General features: G+C 41.2%; 1 protein-coding gene across 4 annotated transcripts in view; it reads left to right on the top strand.

Moving 5' to 3' along the window:
* Positions 1-4,431: 4,431 nt before the first annotated feature.
* Positions 4,432-18,349, top strand: part of CMTR1 (cap methyltransferase 1) — a 52,693-nt gene continuing 38,775 nt past the window's right edge. For 2 of the 4 annotated variants that reach the window (XM_064476453.1, XM_031434796.2), the window contains exons 1-4: positions 4,432-4,590; positions 6,573-6,710; positions 15,020-15,171; positions 16,688-16,846. In XM_064476453.1, coding sequence (XP_064332523.1) covers positions 6,578-6,710; positions 15,020-15,171; positions 16,688-16,846 — 444 coding nt within the window. In that variant the 5' untranslated portion in view covers positions 4,432-4,590; positions 6,573-6,577. Of the gene's footprint in view, positions 4,591-4,613; positions 4,934-6,572; positions 6,711-15,019; positions 15,172-16,687; positions 16,847-18,349 lie in introns of those variants that run through there. The other 2 variants (XM_031434794.2, XM_031434795.2) reach the window with 2 other exon arrangements.

An 18,349-nucleotide genomic window follows, 5' to 3' on the forward strand; every position in this document is an offset into this window, starting at 1 on the left:
ACCTTCATATTCTGCACAGAAGGAGCACCTGAGACGCTTGGTAATGCATCTAATTTTGCTACTTTCATAAGAAAGGAAACTCTGCATCACTCATTGTCTTTTTACACAGACATGCACTGACAAAAAGATTCTTCTCACAGCTTTGAAAAAGAAAGTTTTGTCAACAGACATTAACCTCATCAGAGGCAGATCTTTGAGTTAAACGCATTTAAAATTTTTTTTAAAATTTTTTTTAAAATTTTTTTGCAAAGATATGAGAGCAAAATATAAATTCCTTATCTACCACACAGAAGTTTGCTGGCCTTCACAAAGATATGCCTTCAAGTGCTTTTACAAACTAAGGGCAGAAGTTTTACTTGAACTGAAATTTTAAAACGAAAGAACGAAAAGAAAATCCACTCTTGGGACGTTACTAGAAAAAGAATTTTTTTCATGTATTGGCTTACCTGGCATATACTTGCAGTCATGTGACTGAGTTAAATCTTTCAGTTCATTGTTATGGGGTCACTTTAATAGATGCTTCCTAAAAAAATTTAAAAACATTCTCGGTTAAGTGATTGATATGCAAGAAACTGGAGGATATGCTTTTCCAAGATGGGATTGTAATACAAAATTCTGTCAGTTTCTTTGAAAAGAGAAATCTGCAAATTTCTGAAACACTTCAGAAGTCTTTAAAAGAAGTCCATTTCTTTCTTATATAAACTGAATCAGAGATGTTAAGATGTTGACCTAACTGAAGATGAATTCATTGATCTTAGAACGAAAAAAAATAGAGTTTAATTTAAGCATACTTGAAGAATTCTAGTATTCCTTGAGAAAGCATTATTCTTACTTTGATTCAAAAAGAAAAAAACTAAAAGCTATAATTCCATTTGCAAAAATGAATCATTATGAATCTCAAATGGGGATTTTCAACACTTCTGACCATCAAAACAAAAATTAAAAATTGAATTTTCAACAAAACATGCGTGTCGAAGACCATCTCACAATTTAGTTTTCTTATTTAGGCCAAGCTACCGCTTTCATGTATACACACACACACACACACACACATATGTAAATTTTTAATTGAGGTAAATTTTACATCCAGTGAAATCATAGATGTTAAGTGTGAACAGTTCCATGAATTTTGACAATGTATGTACGTGTGTAACCATCAGTTCAATCAAGATATAAAACATTTCCAGCACCCCAGAAAGTTTCCTCATACTCCTTTTCAGTCAGTTCCTCTGTTCCAGAGCCAATCACTGTTCTTCTATCATCGTAGGTTAGTTTTGACTGTTCTTCAACTTCACATAAATGGAATCATAGCGCGTATACTCTCCCATGCTCGACTTTCTTCATGTAGTATCCTATTTTTGAGATGATCACGAGTAAAGCTGCTGTGAACATTCATATATAAGTCTTTTTCATTTCTCTTTAAAAACCTGGAAGTGACATTGCTGGGTCCTAGAATAAGTGGATGTTTAACTTCATGAGAAACTGCCACACTGATTTCCAAGTGATGTATGAGAGTTGTAGTTGCTCCACACCCTTGTCAACATTTGTTTTTTCCTGTGTATTTAATTTTAGCCATTTTAGTGGGTATGAAGTATTTCATTGTGGCTTTAATCTGCATGTTCTTGATAACTAACAAACATAGTTAAGTTGGATTTTTGATGTACAGTTCTATAAGTTTTAACACATGTATAGATTTGTGTAACTACCACCACAATCAGTTACAAAACAGTTCCATCACCCTAAACAATCCCTTAATGGATCCCACTTTGTTTTATGATCAAACCTTTCCCCTATTCCTAAATCCTTATAATCGCTGACTTGCTATTTGTCCCTATAGTTTCGTCTTTTCCAGACTGTTATATAGATGGAATCATACAGTATGTAACCATTGGAGCCTGGCTTCTTTCACTCAGCATTTGAAATTCTTCCATGTTGTTGCATTTGTCAGTAGTTTCTTCCTTTTTATTGCATGTGTAGTATTCCACTACATAGCTGTACCATCGTTTGTTTATCCATTTTCCTACTGAAGAGCATTTGAGTTCTTTCTAGGTAATTGTAAATAGAACTGCCCTGTATATAAATATTTGTATTTGGTTTTTATGTGAACATTAAGATTCACATATATAGGGCAAATAGCTAAGTTTAACTCCTGGGTAATGTGGTATGTACATGTTCAAGTTTATAAGATACTGCCAAACTATTATCCAGAGTGATTGTATCACTTTGCTTACCCATCAGCAATGGAGAAGACTTTCAGCTGCTTCACATCTTCACCAGCACTTGGTATTGTCAGATTTTTAAAAAAAAATCATAGGCATTCTAATGGTGTGTATCTTTCTGTGGTTTTAATTTGCATTTTCCTAATGGCTAATGATGTTGACTATCTTTTCAGGTGCTTATTTGCCATCCATATATTTTGTTTGGTGAGCTATCTGCTTAAATCTTTTGCCCATTTAAAAAATTGTATTGTTCATTTTCATACTGTTGAATATTGAGAGTTCTTTATATATTCTGGATACAAGTCTGTAGTGCGATATATAATTTACAAACATTTTCTCCCAGGCTGTATCTTCTCTTTTCATTTTCTTGTATCTTTTACAGAGCAAGTTTTCAACTTTGATGCAGTCCAATTTATCAATGTTTTTTAAAATCAGTGTTTTCCTATATTTTAAATGCATTCTATCATTATTTAATGCTTTACATTAAAAAATCATAATTTAAAAAACTGTATTTCAGTATAATTGAATTCCTTTGTAATCCTATACATTATATATTATGCCGTTCAAATTATTATTTTGAGAATGGATCCATAAGCTTTATAAAATTACCAAAGGTATCCAATACATGTTAAGAATAATGTCTTAACACATGTTAAGAACGCCTGGTGAGGTGGGAAGATACTCAGCTTCAGAACCAAAGAGACCTGGGTTTAAATGCTCATTTGTTGCTTTCTGCCTCTGTGACCTGGGGCACATCACTTATCCTTCATTCATCTGCCATCCTTCCAGCAGATTCAATAAATGTCCATTGAGCACCTACTACCAGTCACTGTATTAAATCTTATGGATTTAACACAGACAGACATTACCTTTCTTGTATAGTTTACAACCAAGTGGGGAGGCAGATGAATCAATGGGTCATTATACAACACTGGTAAATGCTTTGATAGCAACGAGAGAGGGCTGCAGGAGCTCAGGAGAACTCCCCACTCAGACTTGTGGGGTCAGGAATGATTTCCAGAGATAAGGATACTAAACAGACTTCAGGGAAAAGTGGATGTTATCCAGAGAGGAAGAAGCAATCTAGGAAGGGGAATGAACCCTTTCAAGAGACATGGCATATCTGAGAAACCAAGAGAACACTAGGAGGGAGAAGGAGGGAGTGGTAGCACCAGGCATGACTGCAGAAGGGGTCAGAGTCCAGGGGCTTGTAGGCCTCTTAAGAACATTAGCCTCATCTGAAGAGAAATGGGAAGCTGTTGATGGGCTTTCATCATTAATAGGCTGTGACAGAATCAAATTAGTATTTTTCGTTTTGTTTTAGTTTTTTCTTTAATCACTTTGGTTTTGTGGAGAATGTACTAGAGGGATCCCAACCTGAGACGGGCACAACGATCTGGAGATTACTGGAGAAATTCTGATGAGAGAGGGTGAGTGCATGGGTTGTGGCAATGGTGATGAAGAAGACTGGATAGATTTTAAAGACAATAAGGAGGTAAACAATAAGTGTTTATTGGAGGCTCTGGGGAATGAGGGAGGTGGGGCCTCCTCAGATTTCTTGTTGGACCTACAGGATTAATGGTGGTGCCATTCACCGGAAAACGAGCAGGTTTACGGGAGAACATAAGGTCATACTTGGATTTATTGAGTGTGAAGTGACTGAGTGAAGATGTTCGGCGGACTTTTGGCCGTATTGCTGTGAAGATTGGAAGAGGAGTTGGGAATGGGAAGCCATCTGTGTCCGTATGGTAAAATGCCATAGGCGGATAGGCGGCATTCCTTATTTCCTCCTCATCTTCTTTCAGTATCTGTAGAGGATGTGAGGCGAGCTGGATGTTGGGGTTACAATAGTGAACGAGAAGACTGGGTTTCTGCCCTCAACCGATTTACCGTTTACCTCTCTAAACTTGTTCTTAATCTGTAAAGTGAAGACAATAATGAGATTAAGAGAGATGAGGTGACGTGATGGAACCTGGCCCTTCTGATTTTTATTTTTGTTTCTCGTCCCCAGAGCCGGAAGAGAAGATCCACAGTTAGTTTTGTTTTTGTATCCTTTTCCCGTTGAGACTTCTGCGCAGGCGCCCTAGACTGCCCGGGGCAGGGGGTGGGGCGGGCCAGAGCCCGAGCGGTCTTCCCCGGGGCCAGGGGCCGGGAGCGTAGAGAAAGCGGGCTCCCTGACGTCATCAAACTGCGCGGCCCGCAGGGCGGGGCTCGAGCGCGACGGCGCGGCCGGCGGACCCGGGCTGGCTTGGGGAAACGAAACTGAGGGAGGAAGAAGCTGTGGCAGCGGCAGGGCCAGGGCCTGGTGGTGGCGGCATCGGCGGCCCGATCCCCCTTTCCGCTCCCTGGCAGCTCGCCCTCTCCCCTCAGCGTGAGTGCCGACGTGCGGCCGGGGGGGTAGCGAGCGGGAGGGCGCGCGGGCTCAGCATCCTCCCCTCCGCCGCCGCGTTGGCCTCCCCACGGGCGGTCGTGACCCTCGTAGCCGCTTCTCTCCCGCCCCACAACGCCAGACCTCCAGCTCCGCGCAGCCGGAGTTGCCGCTGACCAACGTCTCTGCGCACACGTCCTCACACGTTATCGTCAAATGAAAAGACTGGCCCGGGGAGATGGGAGCTTTCTCTTCCCTCTGTGAATAGGGGTGGCAGTGCGAAACCGAGGCCCAGGAAGAGAAGATTGGAGAGGGCATAGGAACCCCTCCCCTGGGGGAGCAGCAGGTAGAACCCAGCTTTCTGCCTTCCACTTAGAAGTTCCTTTCCAGGGAACATTCTTCTGGCCTGTGTAGGTCACTTGAGCTGGGTGCTGTTGAGCTGTGAGGTCTTCCCCACACGGGCCTCAGTTTTCTGCAGTGAAAAAGGAGAGGGTTGGATGAGGCGAGTTGGAAGGCGTAAATCTAAGGTGGTTTGGGGAGGAGCATTAGTATCTCCTGCCTTTCACACGCTATTTCCTCCCCTTTTCACCCCAGCGCAGTTCATGTTGAGTTTACGGTGCTTCCAGGCTCCCCTAGAGTCGCTAAGAATCAGAGGGCCGCTTTTTGCTTATTTTATGGGCCTTTCTAGGGGTCAGGTTGGGATTTAAGACCGTGGTTTACAGTGAAATGTCTCTCAGCCTAGTTTTGCTTTCTGTTGGTTCAGCGTCTCCTTTTCTTCTTGCTTCCCCAGGGTAGCCCCTACCTGTGCCTCTTAAAAGGCTGCCTCCTTAGGAAGGATGAGTTTAGGCGTTGGGTTGACTGGCTTATCCTTGAGCTGGAAAGAAGTGAAACATGTGATTCATGTTTGAATCATGAGGGGATCAGTGGTATCTTTGGATTTCATCGCTCTCTTGCTGTTGTGACCTGTGCTGTAAGCCTGTTATTTGTACTCCTGCATCTTCCTTTCCCAAGGGATTGCAGCCTAGCTGATCTCCCCACCTGTTTGCACCCATTTTTGAGACCTTTCTCTATTCTGAGTCCTCTTACAGCCAGTCAGTGGTGTTTAAACCACACTGTATTCACCTCTGCTCTTGCTTGTTCTTTAATTTGATCATTCCTCAAAATTTCAGGAATCTTATAATCACTTCATTCCATCTCATTTTTTTTTCCTCTTCGTGCTTGCCTCTCATGCTTACCGGTGGGCTTGGATGATGGTGACATGGTGCCTTGCTTGTTTCCATTCTTTTTTGTGGAGGTGGGTTCTTGTTCTTAAAATTATTGTTCTTGTACCTGAGTTCTATAATATGGCTATCTCTGGTTCCGTTAACTTTCTCACTCTTTGTTTTCTCAGTCCTAAGTCAACCACTGCTTTCATTCCTTACTCCGTTTAAAAACTTCCCAATTCTTTCACGTTTTCAAACATCCTGGTGTGAACTGAAAATCAGTATTTGTATCATATTATGTAATCTCTTAATTGTCCTGGTAAAATAATAATGGTGATGAAACAGTCATTCTGGGATTTTTTTTCACTTTGGAAATATTTGTTGATATTCATTAGGTTTCATAATTAGTTTCCAGTATACATTGTTGTTACACATAGCCAATGTTGCATCAAAAGTGTAGAATAACAAGTACTCAAGATCTTTTTATCTCTATGGCTTGTGGAGTTGATCCATGACATTTTGGTATCTGACACCAGTGGCCTAGAGGTCTCTGGATCTGGAGCACTACATTTCCCAGTAAAACTTACAGCTCTTATTGAAAACCAGAGCTTGGCTAGCATCCTTCTTGGACCTTGTTCTGAGGAAGAAGCTATTCAAGTGCTGGCACTGGGAGCTGTTTGGAGTTGCCAACTTTCATCCCATTGATGGCATATACTTTGGAATCCCTGCTGTGATCCTGTGGCACTGACAAGGGCAGCTGACTATCTGGATTTGTGGTTGCAGTAACAATGAAGAGGAGAAATGATTCAGAATGCACTGCCCCTATCAAGAAACAGAAAAAAAGAGTTGCAGAGCTTGCCCTGAACCTCAGCTCTGCATCTGATGATGAACCTCCATCTTCTGTCAATCATGCAGCAAAAGGTAAGCTTGCCTGTGTGGTCAGAGGCCACTGATCATCTGGTTATTTGAATTCCTGATGCCTGAATTGGGCAGAATACAGTCCCCTGCCCTTTGAAGAAAATTAATCAAATTTTACAGAGATATTGGCTATAGACGCTCTTCCCTTCTGCTGTTCTCCTACTAGGAATGGGGAACTTATTTTAAATAAAAAATTGTAATTTTTATAAGTATGTCTTAGTTCTGTTGCTGGTCCTTCAGTAGGTGGCACTCTTGCTGCCTTAAACCAGGTGGAGGTAGTGATGTGCATTGAGCGCCCTGTGCTCTTAATAGCTGTTAATGATCCTGGGCTCCTTTCACGGGGCTGGGCTCTTTGCTGCAATGATCTGGCCTAATTCCCCTTAGGTTTTAGCGTTTTTGTTTTCTCAATTCCCTTAGCAGTTTTGATCAGAAACACCCAAATGAATTAGAGCATTCCGGTGTTCACTGTTTACGTTAAGCTCTAAGGATTTCACTGATCCTGGTTTAAACTAGGATTTTGCTTTGCCTGTTTTTTAGGCTTATAGACGTTCACAGTTTCCACAGGTGCTTTCTGTGAGAAATGGTAAAGTATCTCGGAGCTTGCCTGAAATACCAAACAATTAGAAGTAGTTCAGTTTGCATTTACCTTGGGTTGACAGCTGTATTAATTTCCTGGGGCTGCTGTAACAAAGTACCACAAACTGGGAAGCTTAAAACAATGGTTTATTCTCCACACTTCTGGAGGCCAGAAGTCTGAAATCAAGGTGCCAGCAGGGCCTTGCTCCCTCCCAAGGCTCTTGGGAAGAATTCTTCCATGGCTCTTCTAGCTCCCGGTGGTTGCTGGCATTCCTTGGTGTTGCTTGGCCTGTAGCAACATAACTCGAGTCTCTGCCTGTCTTCCCTCTGTGTGTGTCAGTGTTCAGATTTCCCTTTTCTTAAAGGAACATCAGTCATTGGGTGAGGGCCCACCCTATGACTTCATTTTAATTTGATTACATCTACAAGACCCTGTTTCCAAAAGCCATGTTCCCAGGTGTTTGGTGGACATGACCTTTTGGACACTATTTAACCCACCCAGTTCACTAGTAGTCTTGCATTTTGGATCCTCTGCTGGATCATTGGTAAATTGGAGTGAAATTTGGTAACAGATTGGTGACTGAGAGTGTGAATCATCCTTTGAGAGTGGTAGAAAATACAGTTTATTCTCAAGTGATAGGCTAATTGAAGGGCAGTTACTCAGCTGTACTGAGAAGCAGGTCCAGAGAAAAGCTTAACAGGCCTTACAGCTAATGATGTATTTGGTGCGGCTGTGGTCCCGGCGAAATGAGAGACTCTTTATAACCTGTGTGGAGATGCACGTACCTTTAAAGTTGTCACGGTAGATTCTAGGGTAGGTGAGAAAGACAGTGCATGTAGTTGAGCTTATTAAGTGGGAAGCCAAAAATATATTGGGCAAATTGGTTCTAGGGACTGTTGAAGAAAGGGAGTTTTGCTTCTCACCAGGGATTTGAGCAACTTGATGAAGGAGTGTCTCCTTGGGCTGTGCGCTAGGGTAATGGGAGAAATGGCCTGCAGGGGAGAAAAGGAGAGCATGCCTGAGGGGATAAATGATACTTAAGTGGTGGAGGTATCTGATTCTAAGCAGATATAGGGAGATATTTCCTCTCAAGAGGGAGACTCCCAGATAGAGGAAGGTGTATAGTTAAGGATCTTTCAAGGGAATCAGTCTAATTTAAATTTCTAGCTTTTAAAAATGTGACTGTGAATGGAGATTATCCCCCTCCCTCCCACAAACTTCCCTTAATTGTACCAAATAGCTTTAACCTTTTCTAGAAGTAGCACCATATGACTCAGTCAGGATTGACTATTGCTGTTGTGTGTACAGAATGGAAATTTAGAGGTGGCAGGACCTTGTATGTGTCTGGCAATGGTCCATTTGGTCCGTTTCATCTGCAGAAAATGAGGCAGGAGGCAGAGGCAAACAAGCATTGCTAGATTTCCCTGGGTCAGCTAATTCTAGGAAGGGGCAGCTCCACATTAACACAAAAACTCTGGGGGCCAGAGTCTGGTGTCTTTATCAACTGCCCTTCGTGTCCCCCTTCCCTATCCCCTACCACCCCATGTCTGGCATGGAGTAAATGCTCAGTAAATATTTACTGACTGGAATTGATAGAAGGCAACAGTAGTATCTTTTCCAAGAAGCTTAAAATGCTTCACCTCTTTGCCCAGCCCTCCTCCAGTCTACAGAGGATCATTTCATGAAGTACTTACCATTTATACCACCTCCGTTCTGTATTGGCCCCTTTTAGGCATCTCCTGGACAGTGTGCCCTGGTAGTTTACTTGTCTTCCCAGAAACTACGTATCCCCTGAGATCTGTATATAGTTTTCCTATTCAGGTCGTTGCATTAAAGCAGATGTGTTTCCTTTTGCTTCAGCCACTTCCGCCTAAACATACTGTCAACAGATGATTGAAAAATGCCCTGTAGGGAGTACAAATAGAAAACCCAAAAAACAGTAGCTGCTATTTCTGTGTGTCTGGGTCTTGTTTGTGTTTCCTCTGCTGGATCAATGTGATGACTAATTAGTAGATCTATTTATTTTAATCAGTTTGTTTATTTTACATTATCGACAAGGTAGCTGCATTGCCCGTCAGAGACTGACATCTGATCAGACTAAAGAAGGAAAGGGATGTTGTCATGGCCACTGGGGCATCATATGTTCTTTTGAGTATTTTAAGAGGAGTTTGAAAGCATTTTCAAGCCTAAATAAACTCTTGGAAATTTGCTATTAAATAACAACCTTTTGAAGCATGGAGAGGCAGATGGAGGTCATTTTGTTCTTTTTGGTTTGTTTTTCACAGGGAAACTGTGGCCTAGACCCCAAGACAGTTTACTTTTCTCCTTAGTTGTGCCTCTGGTGTGGGCTCCTGGCCTCCCACAGCATGTTGCTTTGGAAGTTGCCAGGCTCCTTCACCGGCAGCACACTAAAAGTGCCTTCCCCTCTACCAGGTTTAATTCTTCCCTAAATAGGCTATATTCCCTGAAACACCATCGTTTTCCTGCCAGCCCAGATTCATGACCTTAATCAAAAACTTCCTTTATCGGTATCTGTTTAAATTGCTCTAACGAGTTACCATTTGTCCAGCATGAAGGAGAAATTGAGTGTTTAAACAGGAATGAGTGTATTCCACAGCAATTGTTAGGCAGGATGTGATGTTTATTAAAATCCATAAGTTATTCTTCTGTGTCTGTGTGCCGCTCACCTTGGCCATTAGTGGTTGCAGCTGCCCCTCCTTGTGTGTTGTCACTGTCATTTTTAATCTTGGCATGTTTGACCTACTGTTCTGTTGTGAAAAATTTTGCCAGTAGCTAGGAAACCTCTCATTCTCTGCAAAATGAGCCCTTTTTCTTTAAAATGACTAAAGAGTAATGATTTCTATCAGGTAGAGAAGAAATCTTAAATGAAAACTCTAAATAATGTTTTTGGGCGCTCTCGTAGGTTTTAGAAGGGGAGCTCCTGGGGAGGTAAATGGGAATGCCACCCAGCTTTGGCAAGTTCTTAATGAAACTAATGATTTTAATAGAGTGACCTTATTACTCCTGTTAATTTATATCCTCATTACAAGATTGTCTGCTCAATGTTTGCTAAATTCTTATCAGTCTTGGGAGGCTAAACCTTCTCTCTAGTTCCTGCTGCAGCCAAGACAGTTGTCTCCTTTTTATCTGAAAAGAGTGGCCCCAAAGGCCCAGGGGTGAAAATGAGTAGTGGCTATGGCAGTCTGTGGACATTAGGACTAATCTAGGGAACTTTGTCTTAAATCATGTCAGGCTAAAACTTGACTTCAAATACCATATGAAATAAAAGAAAAATAAGGCTTATCTGCTTATCCAGCACACTTCTTGATCTTACAAAGTAGGATGATATTTTAGCTCCCATCAACCTCATGCTCAGAACCTGGACAGGACAGCTGTATACTAGGTAACACCTAGGGAAGAGGAATGGAGTGGAAAGATCTTTGTGCCATAGTTTGGTCTGGGAATTTTGCACCAGAGCCACCAATGATTTGTATAATGAGCCTTGCACCCAGATTTGGTTCTCCCTGTCGTCTTGGTCCAAAAATGTTATGAAGACAAAGAAAACAAAAGACTTCTCTCTGAGATCTGAGGGTGGCAGGAACTGTGCATGCCCAGGAAAATTTATACCATTGATGGGCATCTGCTGATGGATACTCAAGCAAATCTAGCAGCCTGGCAACTCCTTAGAGCTGGACCAAGAGCACACTGTCCTTTGAGAAGGAAAACAGGCTTTCCTAATCTTCATGTAGATAGACCAGTGAATCTCCAGTTAGCTAGTGAAAGAGAGAACAACTGATTTAACATTGTTGCTTCTAGGACCTTGGATCCCTGGGTTCCCTGGGGAAACTTTAGGGCAGTGCTCAGGGAACTGCCCCTATTCCTGTACTAAGCAGTACAGGTTGGAGCCATGGAAGCAACTGAGTGAAGAGACTCTGCATCTTTGGAAGCACAGTTCTCTAGCATGTGGACGCTCTGTTGCAGAGCACATCTCTCCTCCCCATGGGCAATGAGAGATGAGAGGCCCAGGCTTAGTTAGACTTGAGCTACTCAAGTAGTCTTTCCCCTCAAATCTGCTGTCCTCTGAAAATTTTTCTGGAAAGGAACCAAATTCTTCACAAGGCTTAGTACAATACTTTATTTCTTTATAGCTTTTTTTTTAAACTAATATATTCTTATTTCTCACCCAGAAAGTGCAGAAATGGCAAAACAGAAAGTAAATATCACCATACCTCTCCGTTTCCATGGTTACTCATTGTCAATGTTCTGGGTCTTTCCTTCTGAGTGACACTCTCTGGCACTGTGATGTGTGCTGGTTAGCAAGTCAGCTCTTTATTGATGGAATTGGACAGCCACCTTAAGAGGATGAAGGCAGATTTGATGCCTCTCATTCAGGGATATTCTCAACCATAATTCCTCCTTGTTAACTGCTTAGGAGCCAGAATTTTGGTTTTAAGTTTATTCTGATTTTTTCACACATGTTCATCTGCCTTTCTTTTGCAAAATGTTATATCCTTAAAAATGCATATTTACCTTAGATAATGTATTTTTAAGCTCTCTGAGGGTAGGGTTGTTACTTTTGGGTAGTACTCTGTTGTATATAGCATGGACCTTTTATGAAACAGGTCCTGAACCAAAGTTGTTGTCTGATATATTAAACAATATCCGTGGTTCTTTGACAGACCTGACTGATGTCCTCTTTCGGCCTACTGGTGTGCAGAGTGCTAAATAATGGTCCGGGGGGCTCAGTTGTCTTTTAGGGTGTAGGTGTTCCATCCTCATGCTTAAACTTTTTGTTGTTTTTGTCATTGAGCCTTTTTTTTAAAAAATAAAGACCTCATTTTTTTAGAGCTGCTTAAGGTTCACAGCAAAATTGAGAGGAAAGTGCAAAGGTAACTCTTACACCCCCTGCTCCCACCAGAGTGGTACATTTGTTACAACTGATGAACCTACGTTGACACATCATTATCACCCAGAGTTCATCATTACCAAGAGTTCTTAGTTCACATTATGCTTCACTCTTGGTGTTGTACTCTGTATGGATTTGGACACATGCATAATGACATGTATCCTTCCTTATATTTCTGAGGGCTGAACATCTTGCACTACATGTATGAGGTGTTGTAAGAGGAAATGTCCTAAGGAACTGTATACTCAGTAGGTGCTTAGCAAAGATGACAACTGGGTGACAGTTCTTTAAATTCACTATAGTGGGCATTTAATTTCTGTTAAATGCAAAGCCACAGTCCAGGTGTTGGAGATAGAAAGTTGATTGTGACACAGTCCTTTCTCTTCAGGAGTGACCCTGTCCTGTGGGGTGGCATGTGACGATAACTGGTTTTCAGTGCTGTGCTGATGGTGTGAATTCTGGGGCTGCTGGAGCACAGTGGAAGGGAGAATCAGGCCTGGGGTGCTGGGGAAGGCTTTACTCTTCTCTGAAAGTCACTCTGTAGCGAGTCTGTGTTCTCATAGGGAAATGGTTGGACCAGGGCAGACAGGCTTTAGAATTATGATGTAATCCTCAAGTTACGAGTACCTGTATAGTGGCCACGTAGGGTATATAAAGACTTATTTTACACGGCTGCCCTCTGCCTTTCCTCAGTCCCTCAGCCAAGCTTTGACTCAGTTATCTCTTCTCAGGGACTTCCTTTCTTCCGTAAAGAAATTGTGCTGCATTGCTAAGTTAGTTTTTTTTTTCTAACATTTATTTTAAATTTTAATAGATAATATATTCACATGGTTCATAAATTTAAAAATATAAAAAGATGCCAGTATAAATGCTAATGATATAAAAATGTATCAACTGAATATCAAGTTTCACTTCTTTCATTTTCACTTGTTCCAAGCAATCATTTTTGTATTCTGTTTCGATGCCTCCACCCTCACATGTGTGGATAATCACTTTTATTGGTCTTGTATATCTTTTCTTACAAAAGCTCTTTTTGCAGTTACAAGAAATAAAAATGTATATTCTAACTGTCCCTTTTTAGTACACAAGAGTTAGGATGCCATGCTCATGAATATAATCAAGGTCTTCTCTTACTCAGCTGATGATGTGCTTTGGTGATCTTACCATTTCAATGCACAGAGTAGAGGTTCCCAAGTTTTCTTGGTTCTTGGCACTCTTAGTGCTGCCCTAACTTTTTTCACCATGCCCCTAAAATACCAAAAGAAATGCCTAACAGTTTAGTTTATTAAGTATTTAGGTCTAAGTAACAAGCATTTATAAACTGAAGACATTTTTAAAAATTATATTCTTAAATAAGTACAGTTACTTATTAATGAGATTTGTATACTGTTGAGCACTGTACAACTTCTCAAGCCTTGGGATCAGAGTGGGTACTACCACCCTTATTTCCTGGTCTGCATTCCTCCTGGCTTACAATTTGTACCATTTTCAATGGGAATATTTACCAAATTGTTTACCAATATTTATTTATTTATTTATTTATTTATTTATTTACAATTGAAGTACAGTCACAGTGTGTCAGTTTCTGGTGTACAGCACAATGCCCCACTCATGCATATACATACATATATTCATTTTTTATATTCTTTTTCATTAAAGGTTATTACAAGATACTGAATATAGTTCCCTGTGCTATACAGAAGAAACTTTTTTAAAATTTATTTTTATATATAGTGGCTAACATTGTAAATCTCAAAGTCTCAAATTACTTCTTCCCACCCCCTTTCCCTATGTTTACCAAATTTTTGAGATACAGTCTACTTCCAAATTTGGGTGGGTTTGCCTGAGAAACTACCTGAATAAAATTAGGTTGGGTTGAAATATCTTTCAAGTTAAGAGATTCATGTATCTATTAAAGAGAGGGAAAGACCCGTCACACTATCTAGACCATGGATCATCCCACTTTTGGCCAGGAGGCAGGTAGCCCACCACTTTTGGCAGCTGCTAAGGTGGGTTTTATTGGGAGTCTTTGGCAACAAGGTTGTTGCCAATGCAGATAAAGGTTTGGCTCACTGAGGCCAGGAGCTCCCTCCTGGATGGTTCAGGCTCAGCTCCTCTATTCTCCGCCTCAGCTGGTGCTGTTGCCTAAAGCACCCTTCCTCCCTGTCCTCTCTTTCTTCCTTTTCTTGTTTCCTTCCTGCCCTGTCTTCCTCTTCCCCTTCTCTTTTTCCTTGCTCTTCCATTTTCCCTGGGCGAGCTTGCTCTTTTCTGGGGCTGTACTATAGACCCACCCTCTTATCTATGAGTTTGAAGGACTGTGAAAACTTGAAACTAGGAAATTAAACAATCAGAAGCTATTAGTCCCATGATAGAATTGTTGAAAATGAAACCAGGTATCAGTATTTCGAATTTGATGTTCAAATAATAAACAGCAGCAGCAGCAGAAATAATGATCCTATCTTCAGTAAATACACCTTATGTTTGACGGTGTACTTTCAAATACATTATTTCATTTAATCTTCTTCAAACAACCCTGTGAGGAAGGTATTATCATCCCAGTTTTTTAAGGGAAGAAATTGAAAGGATGGGAAAGGAAAACTGATATTTTTGAACTCCCATTTTGTGTTAGGTACCATTAGGAACCTTCAGTGACTTGCCCAAGATTACACTGTTAGTAAGAGATAGAGAATACATTTGACGTGGGTCATTTAATGAACTTTATGTGTGCAATGCATGTACTGAACATTAGTCAAATAAATGAATCTTAGATTTCTAGAGGTTATTTTGTGCCATAAACTTATGAAAACGTTTTCCTTTTTTCTTTTTCAGCATCTACTATAAGCCTGAGTGGATCTGACAGCGAGACTGAGGGAAAGCAACGCAGCTCTGATTCTTTTGACGATGCGTTCAAAGCAGACTCTCTTGTGGAGGGAACTTCTTCTCGATATTCCATGTATAATAGCGTGTCCCAGAAGCTTATGGTATGTCAGCACTTGGGTTGGGTTTCTAAAACTCCATCAGCAGAGTGAGAGAAGAGAAATTGTATTGGTATGAAAAGAAGCAAAGCTAGGGTATGAGTTTTCCCTCTGCTTTCCAGCTACTACAATTTAGTGGAGAGAGTGTGACCCCTGCTTGATAGAAGTATCACATTTGAATCATCCATAGGAAGTGGCTGCTCAGGGCTGCTTCTCCCATTCTGTCCAGAGCTGGATCACCCTTTGGTCTCCTTAAGTAATGAATTCTTAGGAGCACATGTGAACATACTTCCCTACATGTGTGTCAGTGGATAAAGAGGCTTCATGCTGTGATTTTTGCTCTAGTGAGTGACTTCAAAAGAAGTAACTAAAATCCTGCTCACTCCCTGGTCCCTAAAATAAATGGGAAGGCCCAGTTCGCCTTCCCCACTTCCATACCCAACTGATGTATCACAAGAAGGGAGGTGAAAAGGAAGACCTGCTTATTTGCCTCATCAGACTTTAGTGTATGTGCAAAGGTTAGAGAAATCCAAGTTTGCCTTCTTTCTAGCTTCAAGAATATTATAATTAACTCCTCCATTTTCAGTTGGATTCATTTATGTATGAGAACTGTCACTTTTGAAGTTATAATCAGGATTCTGGTTTGGGGGCCAGAAACTTTGGGGCCGTAGAAGATGTGGAGGTTTGTGATTCAGTCAGACTCTTGGACCTAGGGAAGGATTTGTGGCTACTGTAGGAATTTCATCCAGCTCTTGAACTGGTAATACCCCTTCCATGGGGAATATAGACCTTCCAGGGGAAATCAGGTCTTAGTATTGGAGCCCTTTTATTAGACAAAGGTCTGTGGGTTTTGGGATTCTGGTCTCTGGTTTTTGGGGTACGTACCTGGGCCCAGTGACTTTAGAGTTTAGTGTAAGCTTTTTAGTTAGTTGTGACATTTTAAAAAATGTTTCTTTCCAGAGTCTTATAGTACCTTCCATACTTCAGTTTTATATGCAGTGGTTTTTCAGTTAATCTCTTGATTAAGTGGGCTCCTACAAGCCCTCACTGTCCTTGCCTAGTAAGGCCATTTGACTGGCTAAGGGTTAAGGTAGACGTTATTGCTCGAAGCGGTTCCATTTTAAACTATGTTCTATTTATCAACTCTGCTATAGATCCACTTCTCACTTCATCAGACAAACTAGCTGGAAGGGTGGTTGTGCAAATGTCCAGTGAGATTCATTATGTGCTCTTGGTGTCTTTAATTACAGCTCTGAGGTCTTCCTTCATTTATCCAACTTCGGGTTGCCCTAGACTTTCACCTCCAGAAGAGACAGCCACTGGGCCCACAGTTAAACTGCAGTTATTTATTTCTGCTGCTTTTCATTAGGCTAGAAGGAAACTTCAGGCCTTACTCAGCTATATTTCTCAGGGTTTAGCATAATGTGTGACACATGATAAAGGCTAAATAAATGTCTGTTTATGTAAGTGCTCTGTTATTATCTGTTTATTTATATAAATGCTCATTACTTCTCTTTTTCAGGCTAAGATGGGCTTCAAGGAAGGTGAAGGATTGGGTAAATACAGCCAGGGTCGGAAGGACATCGTTGAGGCCTCTAATCAGAAAGGTCGACGAGGCTTGGGTCTGACGCTGCAGGGCTTTGACCAAGAACTGAATGTGGACTGGCGAGACGAGCCAGAGGTAACGGTGTGGAGAGGAGGAGACAGGAAAGCTACCTGTGTGTTTTTGATTTGTGGCTTTATGTAGCTATATTAACAAACTGGAAGTCTTCAGAGGCAGTATGATCAGGGTAGTGGGGATTGGAACTAGTTTCTTACATGGAAGGTACTAGGGGTGTCCTGAATGGAAAACAGGAGCCTGGGGGAGGTATGATGGGATGTAGATTTGTTTCCTGTTGCTTCATGTAGGACTGTCTAAGGCGAGTGGGTAGAAGATGTTGGAGGGCAGAGTATGTCTCCACAAAGTACTTTAATAAATGGGTACAGCTTTCCACCAGTGACTAAGGAACCTAACGAGGTAGTGAGCTCCCTCACTGAAAAGATTCAGGTGGGCCAAATGGGACCCACTCTTCCATTGTGTGAGTAACTGGATCAGGTCCTTGCACCTCCATAGGTTTATGACATCCCAGTATTAAATAGTTGTTTGTTTACGCCATATAGCTTTTATATTGTGGGTTTAGGCTGTTTATCTACTTGGGTATCAGTTTGTTTTAGCCCCAAATCCCTTTGAAAAGAGACTTTTGTCCCTTTTCATGGCACAGATAATGTTGAAAGTTTATTTTTATTCATTTATTTGTACCCTACCTTGTTCTACAAAGGATTTGAAGTAGGTATAATAAAAGCGCCTAAAAATAATGGTGAAATATTACCATTATAGAGTTGAAACTAGAGAAAATAGAGTACGAATGTCTCGTCTTTGCCATAGTTGCTGTAGTTGAGCTTCACATGTTGCTCTGAACTCTAGAAAGTTGATATTTTATTTGTCTCCCTGATGTTCCAGTTCAGGAAAGAATTCCTGTGAATCCATGCATGATAAAAGCCTAAAAAGGTGTCAGAATAAGATGCTGACAAGCCAGGATCTCATGGGTCCTGGGGGTGATCTTGCTATGTTACCTTGTAGTTGTGAGGAGATGAGAACCAGCGAATTGCAGATAGTTAAGTGTGGAATAGGGTAAACATTTGTAATTGGATGCTAGATGTAGGTTATTACCTCAGAAATACTTGGTGTTTTCCACGTCCTTATTTGTGTGAAAACAAGTAGAGTCCTGATCCTCTCAGTGGGGCAGAATTAGAACCAACTTTGCTAAACTTGAAATCTGAAATTTGCTCATAAAATCTGTTTTAATGGAGGCGAGCTGTTGAAACTCCTTTTTGAGAAAGGCTGTCCTAATTACCATTTACCATAATTCACTTTTTCTCTTACAAAAGATGCCCTATCTTTTGGTTAAGAGTTTGGCTCAACTGTTAGTTGGTGGCCACTTCTTTAAGGTAGATGAGTCTGGATGACCTGAGGTGAATGTCTTATTTCTTGGGGTCACCACAGGGAGGGTGCTCAGTGACCACTGCAGCCTGGGAATGTGGAGTGCCATGTGTGAAGCTTTGGACAAAGTTCACTGTGTAGGTAGCCTTAATGTTCAGACTTCCATGAGGAGTCTTGAGTTGGCTTTTTCTCTCCAAAGGAGCA

The sequence above is a fragment of the Camelus dromedarius genome, chromosome 19, assembly GCF_036321535.1.
Source record: "Camelus dromedarius isolate mCamDro1 chromosome 19, mCamDro1.pat, whole genome shotgun sequence".
Taxonomy (NCBI): Eukaryota; Metazoa; Chordata; class Mammalia; order Artiodactyla; family Camelidae; genus Camelus; species Camelus dromedarius.